This window comes from Oreochromis aureus, linkage group 11 (genome assembly GCF_013358895.1).
Source record: "Oreochromis aureus strain Israel breed Guangdong linkage group 11, ZZ_aureus, whole genome shotgun sequence".
Taxonomy (NCBI): Eukaryota; Metazoa; Chordata; class Actinopteri; order Cichliformes; family Cichlidae; genus Oreochromis; species Oreochromis aureus.
The window spans coordinates 21500322-21523383 of NC_052952.1; the positions used below are offsets into that span (position 1 = coordinate 21500322).

The window sequence follows — 23062 nt, forward strand, 5'->3', positions numbered from 1 at the left end:
ACAGCGGGTTGCTTTCCTGAGCGGGCTGCCCAGGGGAGGGGCACCTGCATCAGCCTCAGACAGTGGTCAAGAAGAGAGCCTGATGGGAGGGGGTGAGGGGTGCTGAAATGGAAAGATGCTCGATGGTTCCAGGAAACTGACATGTGCTGGATTTATGAAACCTTCAGGTAGAACAGAGCGATGCCCTCTGACGAAAATATTTGTCCCCGTTTTTTCCCAGTGGTCTTGAGACAATGACACCCTCTGTGGTCTCAGGATGAAATCTAAAGCTTAAGGATAAAAGTTATGATTGGCACAAGTCCGCCGCTGGATGCAGCTACCAACACAAAGTTTAAAGGTTGGCCGGCCTGCCAACTGAGACAATATTTTCCATCTTATTTCATTGGGTTGACCAAACACAGTGTATTTGAAGTTTATCAAACACTCAGTCATCCCTGCAGATCTGTGGCAGGACTTAATCATCTGATATATGAAGGTTTAGAATACATCGACACCCCAAACCTGCCCTCTATGCAGAGTCAGAAAATTGAACAACAAGCCCTGCGTGCTTTAATATCCACACTCCTGTTGAGTGTCTTTTTTGGATAACTTTCATCTTTACACAAGCTACACCCTCCATCTTCTGTCATTTTGGTATGACCCCAGGGGTCCCAAAATCACTGAGTCTCATATTAAAGCGCCTTATTTCAAATGTATACTGAGCTGGCGCTTCGTCTGCAAGAAATTCCATTTCAGTGGATAAATGTGGTGCTCGGGTCTCAGTTGTCTGTGAACGGTGGATGGATATTGCATTAGCTCTACAACAGAAGCGCCCCCGTGGTGTGACTGCACAGGCCTCTGGATAATAACTGCAGTGGGAACGTTATGCTGAGAAGTAGCCGGGCCAGGTAAATAGAAACACATGGCAGGCGGCATGAATTACTGGGGAGCTCTACAGCCTGCAGAAATAATGGCATCACAACGCAGAGACATGCACAAGCTCCCTTTGACAAACGCTTTTGGTATGTGTCTCTTCAACCTGTTACTGCTCATGCAGTAATGGGACACATGACTCCAGAGCTTCTTGTCTAGTCTGGAGGTATTTCTTGAATATATCTACTTCATGTGCAAATAAATAAACCTGAAATTTAAGTTTGGGTTTCATTTTAAATTGCATTATAGCATTAAATCAAATTATCCATTACCTGCGCACTCTCATTATTAAATCTTCCTCCTTTTTCAGCTGATCTCTTTAGGGATCACCACAGTGAATCATCTGATTATTAAATGGCAAGAAAAAATGTTTCTGGACAAATAAATTACCATTTCATAATATTATAATTTATGAGTTTTACTTCTTTAGTCTTCTGAAGTATTTGATTATTTTTCTAAAATGTTGTCTCAGATTCTCCATGAGCATCAAAATGAAAATGTTTATAACTTATTTTTTGAATTATTTTTCATGAGGTGGTATGTCCTCTTAAAGGAAAAGTTAACCACCATCAGCACAGACGCAGACATTCTGTAAACTTTAGAAAATAAGTGGAAACACAGTAAAAATAAGATTTTATTTTTGAACCTGTTGTATCAGTTACACTGAGCCAGTGCTGTTCTGAGTTTGAGCTTTGATTGATTCGTTTTCAAAACACTGAAATCTAGCCTGATATCTGATCTTGTGGCTCGTGTCTGTATTTTGGCTTCCTCGAGTCTCCCGGTGTTTTCTGAACCCACTGCTGTGCCCACAGACAGAAAATAAGTGGAGAAAGATTGGAGATGGCATGTGTCAATAGCCTCAAGCCAGACTTGAATCAGAGACCATATAATCACATGGTAACTTAAACCCCTTGACCTCAAAGTTGACGCCTAACCAGAAAGCTCTGTGTTTCTGACCAGTTACACTCTGCCCCTTTTGTCCTGTTATCCCTTCCCCAACGTTACTCCTGTCTGTCAAACAGCAATATTTGCTCATGTGCGTCAAAGAGCAGCAGGGTCTGCGACACAGTACAGAGCAGCCTTTGAGTCAGACAGACAGAGACAGACCTTTGCAAACGAGGAAGACCTTCAGGAGTGGCTGTCATGCTGACACAGACACAAACAAAAGTACGAGTGCAACTCAAGGACTTCTTGACCATATTGTGCCTTTTCCTTAGCGATCCACATATTTTATACCTGAACTGTCCTGTTGTCTTGACCTTTGTTGTTTTTTTTTATTTTTTTAAATTTCTGGTGGTCTTGATTACCATTAGCAAAAAGATCCAGTGACACAGTGAATTACAGAAAGTGTACTCTTTATTCAAGACTATATATTATACCCTATATAAACATCAGTTATAGTCAACACCAGTAGAGAGCATGCAAAGCATCACACGGTTCATAATAAGCACATTTTCAAACCCAACATGCAGGTCAAGATTTTTTTTTTAAATTTTTCTTTAAAAAAAGAAGAAGAAAAGAAATGTCAGAGATTGGGGAAAAAACAAAAGACTTCTGACCCACTAATACATAAGTCAGTATGTCCACAAACAATAACTCAGAAAAATGTCCCAGCGAGGTCCCGCGCAGACACAACCTATTGTTCAACCTAAGCGTTTCCTTTGATCTGAAAATAAGGAGAAGTGCTTCAGGGCTTTACTGGAAATGCTTGTGCATATTCAGCATGTGGTATAAACCCCGGTCTCCTAATGATTACTGCGCTGTGTTTACTAAATAAAGCTGACGGTTTTGTTCTGGGGTTAAACAAAATGATGCATGTACACATGTTGCTGTAGTATCATAAGTGACACTGCATACATTTTCCAAAGTTAAAACACATTTTAAAAACCAAATTAAATTATGATAATAATATTTTATTATCAAAGTGACAGTGGAATATTTTGCAGTTACAACTTTAGGTGACACATCTTAAAGAGATTGTCATTTTGAACAGTAAAACTCAAAACTTTAAAAAAACAGTTAATCTCCTACTAGGAAACATTGTCCTTTTTACAAAGGATTTTTGCAAAGTGCTATCATTTGGTTAATGTTATTCTATTTCCCTAGTTTGCAGGCTAAGATGAAGTGAATGATCTTTGGTGTCTATTATAAAGCATCCATATACAGTACCTGTATGTGCACATATACATGCACACACTCACATTATGGTCTATTATTATAGTGGAACAGACACTACTCCAGAGAGCTGCTTTTGCGGCACATCTGATTTGCTGATGTCAGCAGCTGTCGGTTGCTTTTTCGTTTTCCAGTCAACAGTGTGTAAAAGAATGGATTCACACAAGAGTTTCCGTAAGTCAGACCTGTGAGGATACGATTCACTGTCACCTGTGTGCCCACTGGGACTGTCCGCAGTATGTCAGGCTTGTAGAGAGGCAGCAGCTGCCAGATCCAGAAGGGAAGAAAGCAGGCCCAAAAGGCCAGGACAATCCCCAGGATGAGGAGTAGGACTTTGGGTTTGGGAGCACGAGGAGGACAAGCATTGTTGTTGTCAGTGGCCCAGGCTGGTCGTGTCTGTGACACCCAGTAAAGGCGACCCAGTGTTGCATAAAGTGCTCCAATGGCCAGCCCGGGACCGAGAATGCTAGTGCAGAAAAGCACACTCAGATAGGCTTTGGAGCTCTCCTCATCCCATGCTGGGACGCACAGCTGGCCCTCCTGGTCATCCCCATCTTCCAGGTGCAGTGTGATCATCATGGGCAGGCTGAGAGCCACCGCTAGCCCCCAGGCGAGGCCTACACGCAGCAGCTTGGAGGAGTTGGAGGATGAAGTGTGTAGTGGGTCAGCCACAGCTCTGTAACGGTCCAAACTCATGGCGGTGAGAGTAAAGATGGAGGCGTGCATGGTGAGGAGATCCAGGCTCAGCAGGAGGCGGCATCCAAGCTCGCCAAAGGCCCAGCCAGATGCCAGGCTGTCATACACGATGAAAGGTGCGGTGAAAAGATACAACAGGTCAGCTAGAGCAAGACTCAGCACCTGGAGGTGAAGAGAGGAGGAGGAGGAGGTAGAGGAGGTAGGAGAACTAGAGTTGGCAAGGCATGATGGCATAGGTAGTCTTGTCAGGCAGCAGGCTGGTAATGCTCCACATCTTCTCCTGCTTCTTCTCCTGCGCCTCAAAAGGAGGACCAAAGTGTAGAGGTTTCCTGTGATGCCCAGCAAGGAGAGGAGAGAGAGGAAGGAGCAGAAGACAACTGTGGATGCAAAACTGGGTGATGGAGAGGTGGAAGGAGAGGAGGAAGGCACAGAGAAATTGGAAATAAAAGGGAAGGTGTAGGGAGAGGGTGGTGGCAAAGAACCTGAAAGGTCCATAATGTAATGTTTTTTGTTTTGTTTTGTTTAAAAGGAGAAAAAAGCTTTAGAAGGAAAATAGTCAGGGAAATATCAGCTGAGTAAAAAAGCAGTTCCAGCAGAGGCAGAAGGGGAATGGATGGGGTTAGGGAAAAAGGTAGAAACAGGTGGAGAGGACAGCAAAACAGTATCTGTTAGATTTTTTCAGTATATCACTACTTTGGTCTTATTTTTACTCTCTGGTTTTATTTTCTCTACGTGTGTTAAGGAAAACATAGCTTGTATTTGGATTTTTGAGGGTGCCTCAGTTTGATTTATGCATATTTAAATCATAACAACCGATAAATAAAGTCATATAAACATGTAGAAATGAAAGTGTCAGCTAAAGCAGAATGGTTAGTTTCTGCAGAAACCCTCTCTGGTTGGCACTGATTTTATAGTTTTATAGGTTCACACATAGCTGAGTGAGACTGTTGTGGTTTTAGTAAAATAATTGGATTTTCAGAGCGGGAGGGCTCCAAATGAAGACAATAAATCTAAACTGAAACCTCCCGTTCCTTCTCAAGGTCAACAGTTGGTCAATAATTTAGAGACGGCTTAATTCAGCAGACTCGGCTCTAAATGATTGCATCTTTTCTTTAGATTGTGTGTTATGAATATGGAATACGTACTAGTTTTATTTTAAAGGATAGAAATACATTATCAGACAATCCAAAACTATGAGTTGGTTTGACTGGTGATTTTCTGGAGAAACGTAATCAGCAGTGACATCAAAGCAGACGTGGGAAGCCTGACAGAAACGGGCTGCGTGACTCGCGGTGACCCGCGGTGACCCGGGGGTTAACAGCTACTGTTGAACTCTGGAGGAGCGGCTAAACCCCTGCGGTGCTGCGTGGCTCCACAGGTTACTGGCTCTCTTTAAATAACAGCGATATTAATGACAGGGCCTCACAGATCAGGAAATTTCCAAAATTTTAAATGCTTTAATTCTTAATTCTCAATTTGCCAGCAACCCAAAGCCAAAATAATTCAAACAATGTGGTTTCAGTGTGTTTAAAGACTGCGCTGTCAGCATTTAATTTATGACACTTAAAATGTTTAATCAAGGCATCCAAGAAAACTTTGAGGAGCCCTGAATTTGGGGAAAAAACTTCATGTAGTAACTCTTTTTAAAAAAAATTAAGGCTACTGTATGTCATTTCTCTAAAGCAAAAACTTTATAAAAGGTCTTTGAAATGCTTTTGAAAGCAAAGAAGCTGCCATCAGTATAGTATTAATCAGAATCATTACTGAGATTTCTTTTAGAAACTTACTTTAGATCAGTTTAGTCCCAGACACTGAAAAATAATATTCCTTTACTTGGTGAAAAAGCTCAGTTCCCATTTTGAAAGCTCCCTCTTCTCATGTGTGGTCTTGAAATCCCCTCTGACCTCTTCAGCCATAAATTGAAGTTTTTGGCTGATTAAATGCAGTTATGTGGTGATAATCTTCATCCAAAGCCTGTGAGCTGATCTCCACTGCCTGTCTCGCTGTCTGTCCACAGCTCAGTCACTGATGTGTCTGACTCAACCAGATGAGTGTGTGTGAGTGGAAAAAAAGGGGGTGGGATGGGACGCTAAATGAAGGGAGGGGGTTACCCTACATACTGAATATTAATACGGAACTGTCCTGGTCCAGGGAGACCCCGCAGACTGAATTGGAAGTTTAATTTTTCCTTCATTAGAAGCATAACAACCAAAAAATATAAAGCAGTGACTTCTTTTAATCACTCAATAGTTAACAGTAAGTCGTAACGCTTTCAAAAGCTTTGAATTATGACTGACGGTATCCTGAGTGTGCGTCCACACAGCAGTGCTGAGTGAGGATGTAAGAATTTAAAACAAAGATGAAGGTATTATTAGTGTCTATATTTTATAGCTGGGTTTAGGGGGGTTTACCGTAAGTTTCATGACTCTCTAATAGTTTCAATACCTTTAAACCAAGCATAAATCTCACTGTGAACTCACTGAAAGGTCTTTCCATGAGAGTTAAGAGTCTGACCATAAATGGTATCCAAACATCATATTTTGGGAAATAATCACTTGGTCTGTAATTCACAGTTATAACAGCTGCTGCATAAAATTTAAAAACCTACAATTTACCGCGAAAGAGCCATGAAACCTGAATATTTGATATCATAAAGAAGCAGGTTTCTTTATGTTTGGGAAAACACTTTAATAAGGACATTTATATAAAAAGGCAAAAAAATATATGGAAAAGGCGAAACTGTAAAATGGATGAAAGTGTAAATGTTATTCCTGTTACTACTTTATTGACCAACATCTTTTCTGTATTTGTTTTATAAACCCTCCAATAAAGAAAGTCATGTCAGTGGCACTCAAATCAAAATGCTTCCTGTCCACACATACACACAAAAAATGGACTCAATAAGCACTAAACACGACACGCACTTTATCTTATAGGCCAAATGGTCTTCAACGAGGCTCGCTTTGTGAATAAATCTCGACTTCTACTTCATATGTGGAAAATGTAATCGTATATATAAAAAAAGACCCTTAAAATTGAGGTAAAATTCTCTGTGGGAATTGCAGCGAGACAGACTGACACAGCAGTGGTATTTGTTGTCATTTTGTGACACACTGCAATAACTAATGCACTTCAACTTACACCCAAAGTCAATACCACACAGCTCGTGTTCCAATGTCTCACACCCCCACGAGGGATTTTTATGATGATTTGGTGTTTAAATTATAGAGGAAATTAATTACCCACTATACTTGCCTGTATCAACATTTTTCCATGTCAGAGCAAAGTTGAACTGGTGCAGACTCGCTGAATAAACGGGTCTTTCAGAACTTATAGTTGCATGTTATCCGCTGAGTTGTTTTTGGCTCGGCAGTTGTCGAGCCTACAGCTGTGGTTTGCCAGCTTCAAGGGGTTAAGCAGCTTGGTAGTGATTTAGTTGGGACTACCCAGTAAAATGTGTGTGCTGTATGGCACGTGCTGGTGGAGGGGACTCCATGTTGGCTGCTTCGTACATGTGAGGACATACATAAGATAGACAGAGACAGGCAGTAAAGACGAAAGGGGGATGGGGGGAAGGGGGGGGACATACCTATCCCTACGGGGTGTGAGGAATTTGAACAAATACCTGGCACAGGCATGCCAAAATAGGGGATTGGGGGGAGAGGACCATAGAGGCATGTGAAGACCAGGCTCCTCATACAAGGAGATGGACAGGTATATAATCTTAGTGGATAGAAATGAGTGCCAAAGTGGCAAAAAAGTTTGATTAAAGGGACATCGGGTGGCCTGCTCGTATCAGATGTACAGCAGTGTAGAAAGTTGAGTTGAGTTGAGTATGAACAGTGAAACCAGGCGTTTAGGTGCAGATGTTACTCATATTTAACATGGAGCAGGGAGAAGCAGACTGAGAGAGTCTGAGTGCTCCGCTGTTTATTTGTCTTTGTCAGAACACATGTCTGCCCAGACACATTATATAATTTCTAATTACATTTACCTGAGCTATGAGTGTTTTTTTTCCTATACTTTGACCTAAAGATCTTGTATTTAGTCTCTTTAATATTGAGTATGCAGATAAGATCTAAAGCCGAGAGCTAATCTAACCCTTTCTTGTTACTAAAGCTGTATACAAAGGGCAGAGCTATGCTGGTTTTGTATTGTGTAATTGTAGAAACATTTTCTTTTATATGTTAAAGAGTTAAATAATGACTGTTATTTTCTAAATCTGACTCTATAACTATAGATTAATTTATGAAGTGACTTTTTTTATTTAAATAAGGTATATTTATCTGTTTGGCAAGATCACATACAGTCTTTTGTTTGTTTTTGTCAATTAATCTTCATATATATAACATTAGCTTGTTTGATTGACAGTATTTGGTAAACTGTGATGGGAATGTTTTGACTAAAATGCTAAATCATTTGTAAAAACTTGATGAAAATTATTTCTCTGCTCATACATTAATGTATTAAATGATTTAGCTCAATGTGATAACACTACCTTAATAAATAAAGTAATTTAATAACTGTCTTATCGATGGATAAAGAAACTTTAGGGCAGGTACAGATCATAGCTGACAGTGAATGGATTACATATGGGAGTCTATCCGCTGCACTTGCCTGACATAGTTCATTAAACTAATTGTGTGGCTGTCACATAGAAACATTCAGCACCACCTATAACACTCCCAGGTTTCTGGAGGGCTGAGATATCATTAGAGCGCACGGTCCCTGGGGTGTTGTTGACTGCAGGATTTTCACTGGAGTTTTAAAACAAAAGAAATTTTGATTTACTTTTTTATTATTCAGTATTATTCTTTATCTTTACAGCACACCCAATTGTAAGCGTTGCAACCCTATCCAATCAGGGGGTAGTCACAAAATGACAAATACCCTACACATAAACACAAACAGCTCCTTAACCTTTCCTGGCTGTCCTTGCTTTCCTCAGTCATTTCATTAATTAGCCAGACCATTTCTGAGCAAACTGACTAACAAATTGCCTGCCGGTGAGAGTCCTCACGTCGTAGCTTTGATTAAATGGGCGGACGTTTGCGTTCATGACAAATGGTTGTTGGACTGGGCTGATTTACAACTTGTGATGAGTTATTGATCCCCACTACGCACCCCCCACCCTCCAAAGCCTGTCTGCTTTGCAGTTACACATCAAATTTCTCCTGTTCCCTCAATACAAACCTGTGTGAGAGCACAGTCAGTGTGGCCCCGAGCTCAGATAGATACGCTTTTTAACGTACAATTCCCTACTCATCTACATTTATTAATTAAATACATAAATAAATACATCAGATTTTGTAGATTATGCAGGGCTACTCTTTGTATTAACTACTTCATTTTGTATAAATTTAAAATTACAGAATAACTTCAGCATTTGTCAAGTAGAATTTGAAGAGTTTAATTAACATGTCAGTTTCAAATTTACATTTTAAATTGATGTATACTTAATGTTTTAAATTTCCTGTTAAAATAGCATCCAATGCAAAAGTCATTAAGGTTGTTAATTATTTCCATTAAAACTTGTTTTAATGAAATTGTTACACCTGTCTGTCATTGTTTTAATACTATTCTTAAAGCACTTATTCATGTTGACACATTCACAAGAAGATTTAAGCAACACTTGATTGTTTAAATGATACAAAACAGAGGTGAAATTAACTGTTGATGTGCATAAACATATTTTAAATACTTAATGTTTCATACATTTTATAATATACAAATATCACAATAAATAATTTTTCTTAGTTTTAAATGAGTACAAGCTGAATATCTTTTGGCTTTAAAGTAAATTAAGCATTTTAAAAGCTTGTTGCGAATACTTGAGAAACCTGCGATGGCCTTTTTTTTTTAACCTTTTGCTGACATTCAATAGCCTAAATAAAGTTATTAATCGAGAATAGTCAGAGGAATAATATTATAAATAAAATGGGTTATCATTACTTGCAGCACCAGAAAAAAAGTGATCTCCTTTTAGGTCTGTTAGCTGTATAGTCATATGCAGCATTACTGACAGGAAAGGATCTGTCTACTGTCAGAGAGTCCAGAAGATCGGTCTTCTGCGTCAACCTCTGAATTAAGTATGCAGAGGGCAGACACCACACACTGAATAAGTATTCGCCTAACCCTGGAGTCACACAGCATTAGATTTGGACCTCGTGCAACCATGACAAAATCTGGAACTTGTTGTTACATGACACTGAGCCGGAGTTTGCTCCTCCATCTGCAGAAATCAGATCAGCCTTTCACAGGCACATGTGGAACGTTATCGTAGCAGCCAGCCGGGAATTGGGCTGTTGCTTAGCAAGCGGGATTGTTTAGTAATGCCATCATATGAGATGTTGTAGGTGTTACAGGGAAAACTCTCAATAACAGTCCACATGTAACAGACAATAACCCTTAACTTTAAAAGCATTTCTGTGAAAACACATGTGTAAGTAGGGATATTTTCTCTCTGTCTAGCTTCTTCCAAGTCATAAAACACCTAAGGTGTGAAGCTCTTCTCCATTGGTGTCTGCACAGCTGTTCATTCGAAATCTTCCCCTGTAATTGCACTCTCAGAAACCAGGTGTGTGTTGCCCCTGGTCAATTAGCAGCCCTGTAGTCTGATTAGCTAAAAACCAGTTTAGGGTATAAGGCTTTTAAGTCATTTAAAGTGCAGGTTGGTTGATGGATGCAAAAAATTGTTTTAATCTGCCCACTGGTGGCTTAGATTCAGTACTGCAACACCATGCATCCATCCAATAATAATATAACAGGCTAATTATGCAACCCTTCAGTGGGAACAAACCAGCATGCCAAAGCAGTATTTGCCTGAGCCTCAGATATGTGGTCGATCTCCTGCTCACACTGCAAGCCTGCTGCAGACATTTCCCTCCAAACTGTAAAAACCAAAGTCAAGCAAGCACCCCATCACCTTTCCAAATCACTGTTGTACAATAAATATCAGTGTCTGAAGGTAAGCCATATTTGAAGATAAACAGTGGAAATGTTGGCTCACTGTTTAGCAGTCAGAAATGAGCACTGCTGGTGGTTTTATGCACCATTACTTGCCAAACAAGTAAAAGGCAAAGTTTTGTTCCAGATGTACATATTTCTCCTCGCTGTTTGTTTTAAGCCACAACAGCTGCAACAATTTACCAGCATCATAACACAACACAAAAAGATCCAGAAGACAGTTTGGCGTGTATTTATCTATTTTCAGGCTTTTAAAAAAATATTGTTTATATAGAAAGAGGAGAGAGCAGAGAGAAGATGGTTATGATGTCATTTTAACACCCATAACCATCAAAGATTATTTGAATTAGCAGATGTCTGTGCCTTTTAAACACGAAGGCCAAAAGGGCAAACGCAGTAACAACATTAAAAAGGCACCAAATTGCAAAGAAATGCCTTTAAATTAATTTTGAAACCAATGTTCTGTTGTCTTAATAAAAACCTGCGGTTTCTTTCTAAAACTCGTGTTTTTCTGATAGTTTGCAAAGCCTGACATCACCATGCCATCCCACGTCACCCTCTTTCTGCGTGACTCTGCCCCCCTCCTCCCGGAGAGTTTTCCATGGGTCAATTACAGTTACAACAGTGTTTTTACACCAGCGCTTATCCTATTTTTAAAAAGACACACTCTGTACTCACACTTTGTACATACAACATGTATAATACATTGACTAAATATTTTCACATGTCAGGACATTTTGATTTTCTACTGCATATACTTGTCGAGACAGCTTCAGTAGTGGCCATGTGAGGCAGATAAATGCACACCATTAGGTTTAAAACATCCAAAGGTGTATGGGCTCACGTTGGTTGGATCCAGTCGATTGTTCTGGCTGTTGCCCCAAAATTTGATCCCCGTTTCCATAGAATGACTGAGCTTATGACATGGGTCACTTCTTGGCCTCCTTAACTGAGATTAAATCAGATTAGTAAAGGCAAACACACAAACACACACTCACACGCATGCATGGACACACACAAACTAGTTAACTCAATACTCCGGTTACATAGTCACTGTCTGATGCTCTCTGTCTGTCCCTAAAATTTACTTTCAGATATTTATTTTGATTTGTTGTAATGTTTAGAATTAAAGACAGCAGACACTTTTAATGTAAGCCAAAATGTAAATATATATATATATATATATAATATAAAAAATAATCAGTACAACCAATAAAAAAAACCTTTGTTCTTTGTAATAATCTAATAATGATCACACTTTTTACTTAAATTATTGTAAATTTAACTTAAAATACAAGTCTCCTACACACAAAAAGCCGAAAAGTGGAATTACAAATAGATTATTTTATATTTAATTTATTTTATCAGGATCCCACTGGCGACAGCAGAGCAGCATCCTGTGGCATGGATCACTTCTTGGCCTCCTTAACTAAGGTTAAATGAGCTAACTTAGTTTATTATGAAAAAAAATAAGAATAATAACTTCCTTGTTTAACTAGCTATTCGTATAATAATAAAAACACTAAAAATAACTTGAATTTAAAAAATAATCGGTGTTTCGGTTCTACATGTTGGGATATTACCCATATAAACTGTAATTCAGAGGCTGGTGTGACAAGGTCACTCTGGCATTCCGGCGAGGCGCGTGCTCGTGTCTAGTTGGGAGCGGACAGCACGGCTGCGTGGACGCGCACACCAGCGACCTGAGGGCTCGCGGACAGAGCGCCAGCACGGGTCAGCTCGCGCAGCGCTATTAATCATAAAAAAACTAACCAAACAGCGGCTGGTTTAATAAGGAAACAGCCCGAAACACCAAACTGACGTCGCGCTGCTTTCATGGGAGGACGCTGTCAGCAGAGGGTAAGTGCTGATTGAATTTCACTTTTGAAATTTTGCTTTTCCTTAAATTTTGCTGATTGAAGGAAGTTCGCAAACACTAATTATGATTACAAACAAACAGACTGTAATTTTAATTGTTGATATTTATATTATTTCGTACTGTAATAGTCTGAAAACCCTCACATTTCTGCAGCTTTAAACATCTGTGTCAGGTTTAAACCAGTGTGTGATGTGTTATAGTCAAATCTCCCCTTAAATGTATTTTCACCTTATTCACAATGCGCAGAACTAGAGGATTACTGGAGGAATAATAAAGCCTTTTTTTTTTTTTTTTTTTTTTATAGAAAAACGAACAATGTCAGAGAGATAAGGTTGCCTTGTGCACCCAAACTTTAATCCTTTTCTGCCTTTGTGAGTCATAACCTGATAGGAAACACATCTGTATTTTTAAAAAAAGGCTTTAAAATGAGGCAATACTTAACAACAAACGAGTAAAAATGTGAAACACATGTAGCCTCCATCATTTCCAACCAGGTTTATTTGCAGGCAGCACTGGTAGGTACAGCAACGTTAAAGTGACATGGCATGGATCAGGATTTTTGAGGGTGGCACGTGGTCGGACTGCAGGTTGGACCAAAGTACGGGATTATGAGATAACATTTTCTTCACCCAGCCGATTACATTTTTAAACAGCATTAAAGACCTTTAGGTGACTGTAAAGGAAACTAAGACAACTGATCAGTGCATATATAGCACTGAAAGTTGACAGTTTCTTATAGTGAAAAGATATTAACGGATAGATACTTCAGCAACATCCATAAAGTTGGGAGAAATGGAAGTTACAGGGGAGAGAAAAAGGAAACACAATCAGAGGCTAATGTGGCCCAGTATTTCTCCCCATCATGGGTCAAGCTCCAACCCTGTATTTACCTCACATAATGCAGCTTGATGGCATATTTTGGTAGAACCTCCTTGTTGGTAATTTCACACACACACACACGCACACACGCACACACACACACACACACACACACACACACACAAAGTGAAATCTGTAAACACGTGTGTACCTGTTTACAGATTTCACTTTTTGAGTCCTTTTGCAGATTACAGTATATCACCAGTTATCAAAAATAACTACTTTTTAGGTTTTTAAAAGAGATGGAAGAATTAATGTCAGTGTTTATTGAAACAGGATGATTCACTAAAAATATTAAAATATGTATTTGATGCTATTTCTGACATTTTTGATAAAGCTTCTCTTCCTGCTTTCTGCCTTTATGTCACAATATTATCGTTGTTTTTTGCCTTATCTAAAAGTACCCTGTAATTTTACTCTCCTGTAGTTAATCGTTGTATTTTCAGTCTTAGAGGTTCTTGAAATTAAACTAGCACTGGCATGTTGCTGGGGTGCATGTTATGATTGTCGGTTGGAGGAGATGGAGGTAGGAGATGGTGTTGCACAGTATCCGATAGCTGAAGAGGATTATTTTTAGTTTAGAAGAATAAACAATAACTATTTTAAGTTGCAGTTTGGCTCTTTATTCATATAATGTATGTAGCCTACACGCTGACTGTAGTATAGTGTCGGCTTTATTGCATATGGCCTCACTGAATTGTTGTTTGTGCTTTGAACAGATCGGTTAAAGCTCTGCATATTCATTGGATGCCAGGGTATGTCTGCACCTGTGGGGTCATGTGTATTAGCGGTGGGTGGGTACAACACCATTTTTAGATTTTTCTCCAGTATGGGGCAGTAAGTTTTTTATTTTTAATATAAGAGATAAATGAGATAAAATGGGGGATTAGAAGCAGTGTGAACATATTGATGTTGGTTCTAACATTATCGGTCCTGTCTGCATGCTTTTCAGCCTTCTGAGTATTTTCTTAATTAGAAAAGTGCTGTGTTGTGTTTTAACCACCACATTGCTTTATGCGCTGTCTTAACTCTGAGATTAACATTTGGTTGTCATCACACAATGACCTCTGTCACAGCGAACAGCTGAGCGAGAACCGGCAGCGGTAAATTTTCAATTAGATGGAATAAGGCTGAATGCCAGGATGACCGCATGCTTGTGCTTATGATCAGATGCTGCTGTAGGAGGGTGTGTGCACATTGGCTGGCAGGAAATTGGTAACTACTTCACCCTAGCTGTGCACAGTAAAACATCTGTTTTACTGGAAAACAATGTTTCAAATTTTAAGGGTCTTTTTTTCCTGATATACATTTAAAAACTCATTAGCTCCAGCTGAAATGTTAGCAGTCTGGCTGCACTGCAGGTAAGGTAGGATCCAGGAAAAAGTATGAACTCTTATGTCCCCTTTTAAAACTGTTTGCTATGAGTCAAGCAGTGATCTTACTTGAAGGTTAATGTGGGCTGGGGTCCCATAGTGTATATTCAGAGCATGGTTACTCTTCAGTATCATTAGGAAATGTTCAGCCTCACGTCTTTCTCCATCAGTGTAAACACGGATCAGACAGCACAGTAACACCACCTGTTTCTCTGTGTTCCCCTTATTCTGCTGAAACACATTTGACCCATTTGTTTTTAAGGAGATGTTTACTTGTAAAAGCTCAAGTTAAAGCTGAACTGTGGAGCAAGCTTATTTAATTTCAGTTTAATAACATAATAAATTCATGGCTAGTTAACGCAAAGTTATAGCATTCGGTATTAAAGCCATGTTAACTAATTCATATATTTTGCTTCTCTCTTTCTCTTGGATCTTTGGCACAAATATATACTAACAGACTTTTTTTGTCAGTAGCTGTTTGTTTTGCATGCACACATTCAAAGCAGACAGTTATATTTTATATACAGTCTGTCAAATCATTTTTACTAAAAATCTCCCCATAGATGACCTTTTTTATTCCAAAATAGCATTTCTGTAGGGTTCTTTTTTTCTGCAGAGTAGGAATTTCCATTCTCTCAAAGAAGTTTTTGTCATAGCATTTAAATAACACAAATAACAAGAAACTGCAGAGATATCTGTATGAATAATTTTTGCACATGCTGAATTTGCCTTTTGCTGTTGCTGATGACCACTTATGACCACAGAGCACCCCCTCATTATAAATCCAGGTTTGATCCCAATTCTTTCTCAATTATAATATTACTTAATATTCTGATGTAACTGTTACTGTTTGGTAATGTGAACACCACATGAACTATTGATTAGATCTGGAAAAAAGGTCACAGCAGTGTTAGTGGATTTACTTACTTATGTTTTCAGGCTTTGCTTATAGATTTTCTGGAGAAATGTCTTTGTGCATATAGAACATGATTAAAATCTGCCTTGCAAGGTGAGGTTTCATATATAAATTAAGCCTAAATAAAAGATGGAGAGAAAATGGCTTGACAATGAGCCAAGGGACACTGCGAGAGAGGGACAAAGACCCAATCCGTGTCCTGGTTTCTGACCTCCATTGATCAATATGACTTATTGATGTCTCTCTATATTACTGTGGCTTCACAATGTAGAGGCTCGCTTAGGTTCTGTGTTGTATGTTGTATTCACAATGGTGATAAAACCTAAATACCTTAAAGAGAAAAAAAGGGATGCGAAAATTTCTGGCTCAGATTGTTTTCTTGAAGAAAAAAGGAAATAAGGCAGCTCAGCCGTGTACCAGAAGAGGCAAAAATACTGATGGTACTGCAACGTGAAGTTTATTCAATACATCTTTCAATGACAGTCGAATCATATCCTTTGGAAATCTAATCTGGCCACATAACACTTTAATATGTCCAGATAATCTGGATAGAACGAGGGCAGGGGAGGTGCCATAGAGAGGCAAAATAAATCATGAGCGACCCGGTGTGAAAGAAAGCACATAAAAGTAGGTGGTGAGAGTGGATTACTGTGGTCCTGCACGGGAACGATAAATGCAATCATTAAAGCACCTGTTCTGTCAAGTCAGTGGGTTAATGTTGTGCAAAGCTATTCCAAGCACTAACAACCTGTGGATATGCTCAAAATTTCATTATTAACACAATCTAACGCTCCCTAGATTATAAAGGACATTATTACGACAGTTGTTGGGTTATCGTTTTGATGCTACAGTTACATATGCTGGTATTTCTGTAGGTTTTGACTCAAAACAAAAACTTTTCCCTTGAAAGCAACAAGCAAGTCAAATATTCCAGCGGAAAGCATTCTATAAGACTTTCCAAGACATAAAAATGTTTTTCCTTGCAGTATATGGAAGGACATCATAACACCTATTCAAGCAGGCTTTAACAATTTTTGATGTCCTGAAAGTAGAGATGAAGGGTCCATTTTCAAAGACATTCCCAGTTTTCTTTCCATACCCCGCAAAATGTCTATCCAATAGCATAAGAGTTTTGTATAGTTACACACAGTTTTTTTTATTTTTTATGTTCTTCTTCACTGATGTCTACACCAAATGGGTTTTTTGGCTGAGCCTGGAAGAAGCATTTTTTCCACTGTTGATATTGTCAGATTAGCAGTGAAAGATATCTAAAAAAAAAAAAAAAAGTGATGTTAAGGTAGATGATAATTCTTTTGTATTTCTTCAAAGAATAGCAAGGTAGAACATTAAAACAAATCCTACATTTTCATTATTGCCTTAAGTGCCTGAACATCTTCTCCTTCATCTGACAAGCGTGGAGGAAAGTAATGCCTGAATTTACAATGTAACCGGAAACCCCTGTTAACCCTACCCCACAACCTTCCACGTAACCTGACGTGCACCTCCCGAGAAATGTAACTACACTTTGCAACGAGTCTAATTGGCATGGAAGGTTACGGCGTAGGGTTAAGGGGGATTTCTGATCATGTCTTATGTAGATTTACCACTGATTTCCTGCTAAGTCATAATTTAGTCATACGCATTCCCTGGAAAAATAATTTTTATTATGGGCTTTGGTTATGAGGCTGCTGTGCTGTGGTGAAGAGAGAGCTGAGCGTCAAGGTAACTTATTGTTTACCTTGGTTGATCTTTGCTCCTACCCTCACCTATGGCCATGAGCTCTGATTGTAGTTACAAAGGAAATGAGCTTAGTTAGATACAGGATGGGGAGTTCAGTCTTTTGGAAAGGGCTTTTAGTAGATCTGCTACTCCTTCAAAAGGAGCCAGTTGAGGTGATGGCGAGAGGAGGGTCTGAGCATCTCTTCTTAGACTAACAACTGACAACCCAAACCCAGATAAGTAGCAGAAAATGGCTGGATGGCTTTTGTCGTTAAGGCATTAACCTCAGCTATCTTATAATTCATAAAAACCTTTCCCTTTGCTTTGTTAGTCCATCAAAAGACCGCACACACTGAAAGTTCAACATCTTTTGTATCAAATAACCACATTTATTCATTTAGTGCTTTTCTTGTCCTTAGACTAGTCAAAGATCACACATCCATATTCAGTTTGCACTCAAAAGCACTAAAAAGTCTAAAAGTCTTTAGACTGTGGGAGGAAACCTACACAGTAAAGGGAGAACTGTCGGGGTTCGCTGTGTGATGGGCAGAGTAGATTCTTCTGGGACTTCTGGGACTCAGAAGCCAAGGTGTAAAAGTAAAAAAAAAGTGCTTTATTGTAAGCACTTACAAAAATAAAAAGATAAGCAGGTCAGGAGCAAAATAATCAAAACTCTTCATAGAAAACACAGGACTAGGACAGACACAGCTAAGAGAGATAACAAAACAAAGAATAAAGGGGAGACTCGGACAATATGTATGTATATACACACTGAGTAATCAGGGAGATGGGGAAACACCAGGGAACACAGTTGAACAGAACTTACTAACGAGACAGTGGGGGAGCTAAACTGAACATAGGACTAAAGATTATTAAAATAAAACAGAAGGTGACTAACACTGAAATCAGAAGACTGAATAATGCAGAATATGGAAATAAAATACAATATTTTCAAAAATACACACGTCCTGCTGTGAGGTGGAGCAGAGATAAGGTGATACCGTATGTTGTAGGTTTGTAAATGAAAAACTGTAAAAAATCACCATGTCCAACCCAGCCCAAATATTTTTAGTACAACATACAACACTGAATTTGAAAGAACATATCAAATAGTCACCTATTTAACTATTGGTTTTTATTCTAATTGTGCAAAATACTATAAAAACATTTATACAACTGTGAACTGGATCAAACCTGTTCCAGTGTAAAACAAAACCTTCAAGGATATTTCTTCCTGTTTGAATAACCTTTATGATAGCTAATATCAGGGACATGGTTTTGCTGTAAGGGATTTGTTTGGTCAAAGGACTGACAAACATGATCAGTCTGATCACGTTGCCCAGCTTTCATCATATAAGGCAGGACTGCAGATGAGATGCTTCTCTGGAAGCAACAACTTCACACATGCAATTTTCCCACATAACCCTCCATGAATGCTCTTGTATGAGGAATCATTTGAGATATTTGCCACCTCAACACGATAAGGTTAGGCAACACAACGATACATACACTCTCATATCAGCCACATGCACGCTTCTCTCATCACCTACTCCAGCGGCTGTTGTGAGTCGTCAAATGACAAGTCAGCCCAGAGATAGCCGATGTGAGAACTTGTTCTTTGGTTGGCACGAGTTACAGTAGAAGTACCAAGGTCAGGACTGCCTACTGGGTTATTTCTTTATTAAGTAAACACTGGGCAGCATAAGCATGTAAATCATAAATCATACAATCATAATGTTAGTGTGCAGTTTGGTGTAAAATTCAACCATAAAAGACTTTAGGGTTCAGTTTGATTTCAGTCTGGCGTTCCAACATTTGCAACAATATTTTCCACAGTGTTGCAGTCACATGTTATATATCAGTTTCTACATGTGGATGTGCCAGGAGCATAAAGGAGCATTTGCATGCAGCTCTCAAAGCAGGATGATACTCATACTGACACATACTGTCATGTTTTGTGTCCCTCTGTTGTTCCTTTATACTGTCAGTAGAAGTTTTCTGTATTGCACCAGATTATTACCTTTTAACATAAATGCTAATGTAGTCAATCTGTCATCAGTTAGAGTACAAGGGCAGAAATATTAATCTGTGCATCTAAATCTCTACAGCATCTGTGACTCTGAGGACATTCAGGCTGCCAACAGGTTCCTCAGCAGTGAAATATTTACTCCACAGTGTTTAAATAAAGCAAGTCTTTATGAACTTTAAATAAAGTACCGAACAAGAATAACCAATCGTGTTGTGACTGGTTGCACTGATTGAATATTTTTGTTGTAGTTGGCGTCGTGTTGGAAATGAGGTGAATATTTCTCAGTGGGGATGATTGTGCTGCAGGAGTAATTAATTCTGAAAGTGGACTACATGTAGCTTATAGTGAGTTTTTCCAAGGCTGGAGATAGATGTCTAACAATTACAGTAAGCTTAGCTATGTGAACTTTGTCTTATCTATTTGATCTGTATTTTCATCTTCAGGTGCTGTTACCAGTAGGTTACAAAAACAATAATATCATTGCTGAGCATTGATGAATTAAGTGTTATTATGAACTTAATGACTTCTTCCTTTATTCCTAATTTTTAAAATAAACGTCACATTCTGCAGTATAGCTCACCCTATTAAACTGGAGCCGCTGCTCTTTATATTCAAGCATCACAAGAGTAAATCATGGTATCAGAGCTCCATCAATGATACTGACTTATTTTTATATATAGACTCATCTGCCACTTCATTAGTTACACCTTGCTAATACTGAGTTGGACCCCTTTTGCCTTCAGATCTGATTTAATTCTTCGTGGCATAAATTCAACAAGATGCTAGAAACATTATTAGAGATTTTGCTTCATATGGACATGTCAGCATCACACAGTTGCTGCAGATTTGATGGCCGCTTATTAATGATGTGAATAAGAAGATGGTTACACTGTGTCAATAAAGTGATGCTTATGATCAGCAACCAGACCAGTCTAGACTGTGGCAATTAAATGGTTCTCATTTGGTACTAAGTGTGCCAGGAAAATATCACTCACACCGTTTACATCACCAAGCAACCTGAGTTGGCAAGATAGATGCATGATAGATGCATGGTTTCATGTTGTTTATGCTAACTTGTGACCCTACCATCTGAATATCGCAGCAGAAATTAAGACTCACCAGAGCAGGCAGCATTTTTCCAATCTTCCAAATGGAATTTGCCTAATTTCGGTGAGGGTATATGAACTGTAGCCTCACTTTCCTGTTCTTAGCTGACAGGAGTAGCATCCAGTTTGGTGTTCTGCCGCTATACCCAATCTTCTTCAAGATTTGACAATGCTGTGCATGCTCTTCTGCATACCGTGGTCATAACAAGTGGTTATTTAAGTTATTGTTGCCTATATCAGCTCGAAAAACGCTGGCCATTCTTCTCTGACCTCAGGTATTAACAGTGAATTTTCACCCAGAGAAATGCTGCTCACTGGATAGTTTCTCTTTTTCTGGACATTTTCTGTAAATCTTTGAGATGACTGGAAAATTCCAGCAGATCAGCAGTTTCTGAAATACTCACCAGCCCATCTGACACCAACAACCACGCCACATTGAAAGTCACTTAAATCACCTTTCTTCCCCATTCTAATACTCAGTTTTAACATCAGCAGCTCATCTCAATCCTGTCCACAAGCCTAAATGCATTGAGTTACTGCCATGTGATTGGCTAATTAGAAAACTCAAGTCATAGTTTAAGGTTAGGCTGAGCGTTTCCAGGGAGTTGACATTTGTTAGATTCAATTACTTACTATATTCTACCTTTCCCCTTTTCTTTCTATAACACAAGTAGCTATTTGTAAGACCTCAGAGGATTAGCAAAACCATTGGTAAGATTACCATGATCGTGATCGCCACTCCCAACCATTCAAGGGTGTGGTGATTCATCTGAGTTACAATTCTCTTTCCCCAAGTGACTTCCCACCCCCTCCATTCCAAGTCCATTGGCTTTAATCCACCATTTACCAATGATTACTCATATTGCACCACTTGGTACCCTGACCTAAAAACAGGATAGAACTGGGATTCATCAGTGACTTCTTTATGATAGGATAACCTGTGAGGCCTCTCAGTTGCCTCTGTAAGTATAAATAAGTGAGCTATTTCTTGTGTTGTGTTTTTTTTACATTTTTTAATGGTGGATACATTTTAATGGTCGTTGCAAATATTACTACATAACATACGGATATAAACATGCATTTTTCTCTTTGTTTCTCTTCTCATTTTCTCTGACTTCACAGGTACATCTGGGTGAAGCTACAGGAAGGTCTGATTTTTCATTTTAACACTATCCACAAGAAAGCAACCCATGAACTGCATTTGATAAACCAGAGGGATACACTAACAAAGGTAAGTGTCTGATCAACAAACCAGATTTTAGCAGTTTAGCTTCTCATTGCCTTTTGACTTGGCAACATGATAATTTAAACTGGTTCTGACACTTCCATCACATTTTTATTCTCCTTTTTGTTTGTTCTAATTTCTTTTTTAAGTCTGCAGTGGGTTAGGTGTGAAGGTCCAAACATAAAGGCACAGACACCGAAACCTCAATAAGGGGAAGCGGAATAAGAAGCCGACTCTTTCATTGCCTTCTTCTGTGACTCTTCCCTTCCCTCAGATCAACAAAGCTCGGTGCTCTCACTGAACATGTGTCAAAAAAGGAGGTCAACACGCAAGCAAAGATGAACCCTTATGTTACTTCTCACTTCAGGAGGGATCTCTTCCCCCATTTTCATTTGTTGTAGACTTTTTGTTTACCCTGCTTTTGCTGGTTGGATGCAATGACTTGCTCTGTATTTGGAAAGTTATAGCCACAGCTCCTGCTTCTTGCTTTGCTGTTCTGTCTGTACCTTCAGCAGTGCACGGTTATGGTTGAGTAACTGATTCTGTCCACTGGTTTCTAAATGATTATGGGTTGCATGGTTTTTACACTTTGTCAGGATTCAGTTGTAAGGGTCTCTGGGAATGACTGGGCAAGGTAAATGCTAATATTACAAGCACATCCTTTTCATTATCAGATGTATTGCATGTTTTTCTTGCTTTACTTAAGCATTTAGTAATAATTTCGATATATTGATGATTTTGTATACTTTTGCATGCTCATTAGTTGATAACTTGTGGTTCACTTTAAAGATTCTCTAGCATGCTGATGTTTTTTGTTTTTTGAGTTTTTTTAATGTCTGCAAATAGCTTTTTATTTGAGGAATCTCTTTGATGCTCAAATAGCCTTCGTGATCTGGTTCAAACAGGGATGCCAAGTAAGAGTCCACAAGCACAAAAACTGTTACAGCCTCCTGCTTAGACATACACCTGACCTGTGAACTCTGGAGTTGACCTCTGCAGAAAACAGATCAAATCAGGTGATTGCTGTACTCAACTTTTGACTCTTTATAAATCTTCCATGTAAAGCTAAGTAACTTTAGAGATAGTCAAAATAATCATCCTCTGTTGTTTTCTTCATTTTTTCTAATCTGTTGTCAGGCGTAGGTGATTTCTCAGCCCTAACGCTGAGCTGTGTTGAGGTATATCTT

At 38.9% G+C, this 23062-nt stretch overlaps 1 protein-coding gene and 1 long non-coding RNA gene across 2 annotated transcripts; one reads left to right on the forward strand and one right to left on the reverse strand.

Moving 5' to 3' along the window:
• Positions 1-2329: 2329 nt before the first annotated feature.
• On the reverse strand, positions 2330-5768 carry LOC116320922 (urotensin-2 receptor). Its single transcript, XM_039620124.1, has 2 exons — positions 5571-5768; positions 2330-4354 (listed from the first exon to the last, which is right to left on the reverse strand). Exon 2 carries the CDS (start codon positions 4276-4278, stop codon positions 3145-3147), a length of 1134 nt encoding a protein of 377 aa, XP_039476058.1. The 5' UTR covers positions 4279-4354; positions 5571-5768; the 3' UTR covers positions 2330-3144.
• Positions 5769-12494: 6726 nt separating this feature from the next.
• On the forward strand, positions 12495-22281 carry LOC120442532. Its single transcript, XR_005614756.1, has 3 exons — positions 12495-12609; positions 21773-21881; positions 22025-22281. It is a non-coding gene; the product is annotated as an uncharacterized LOC120442532 (long non-coding RNA).
• Positions 22282-23062: the final 781 nt, after the last annotated feature.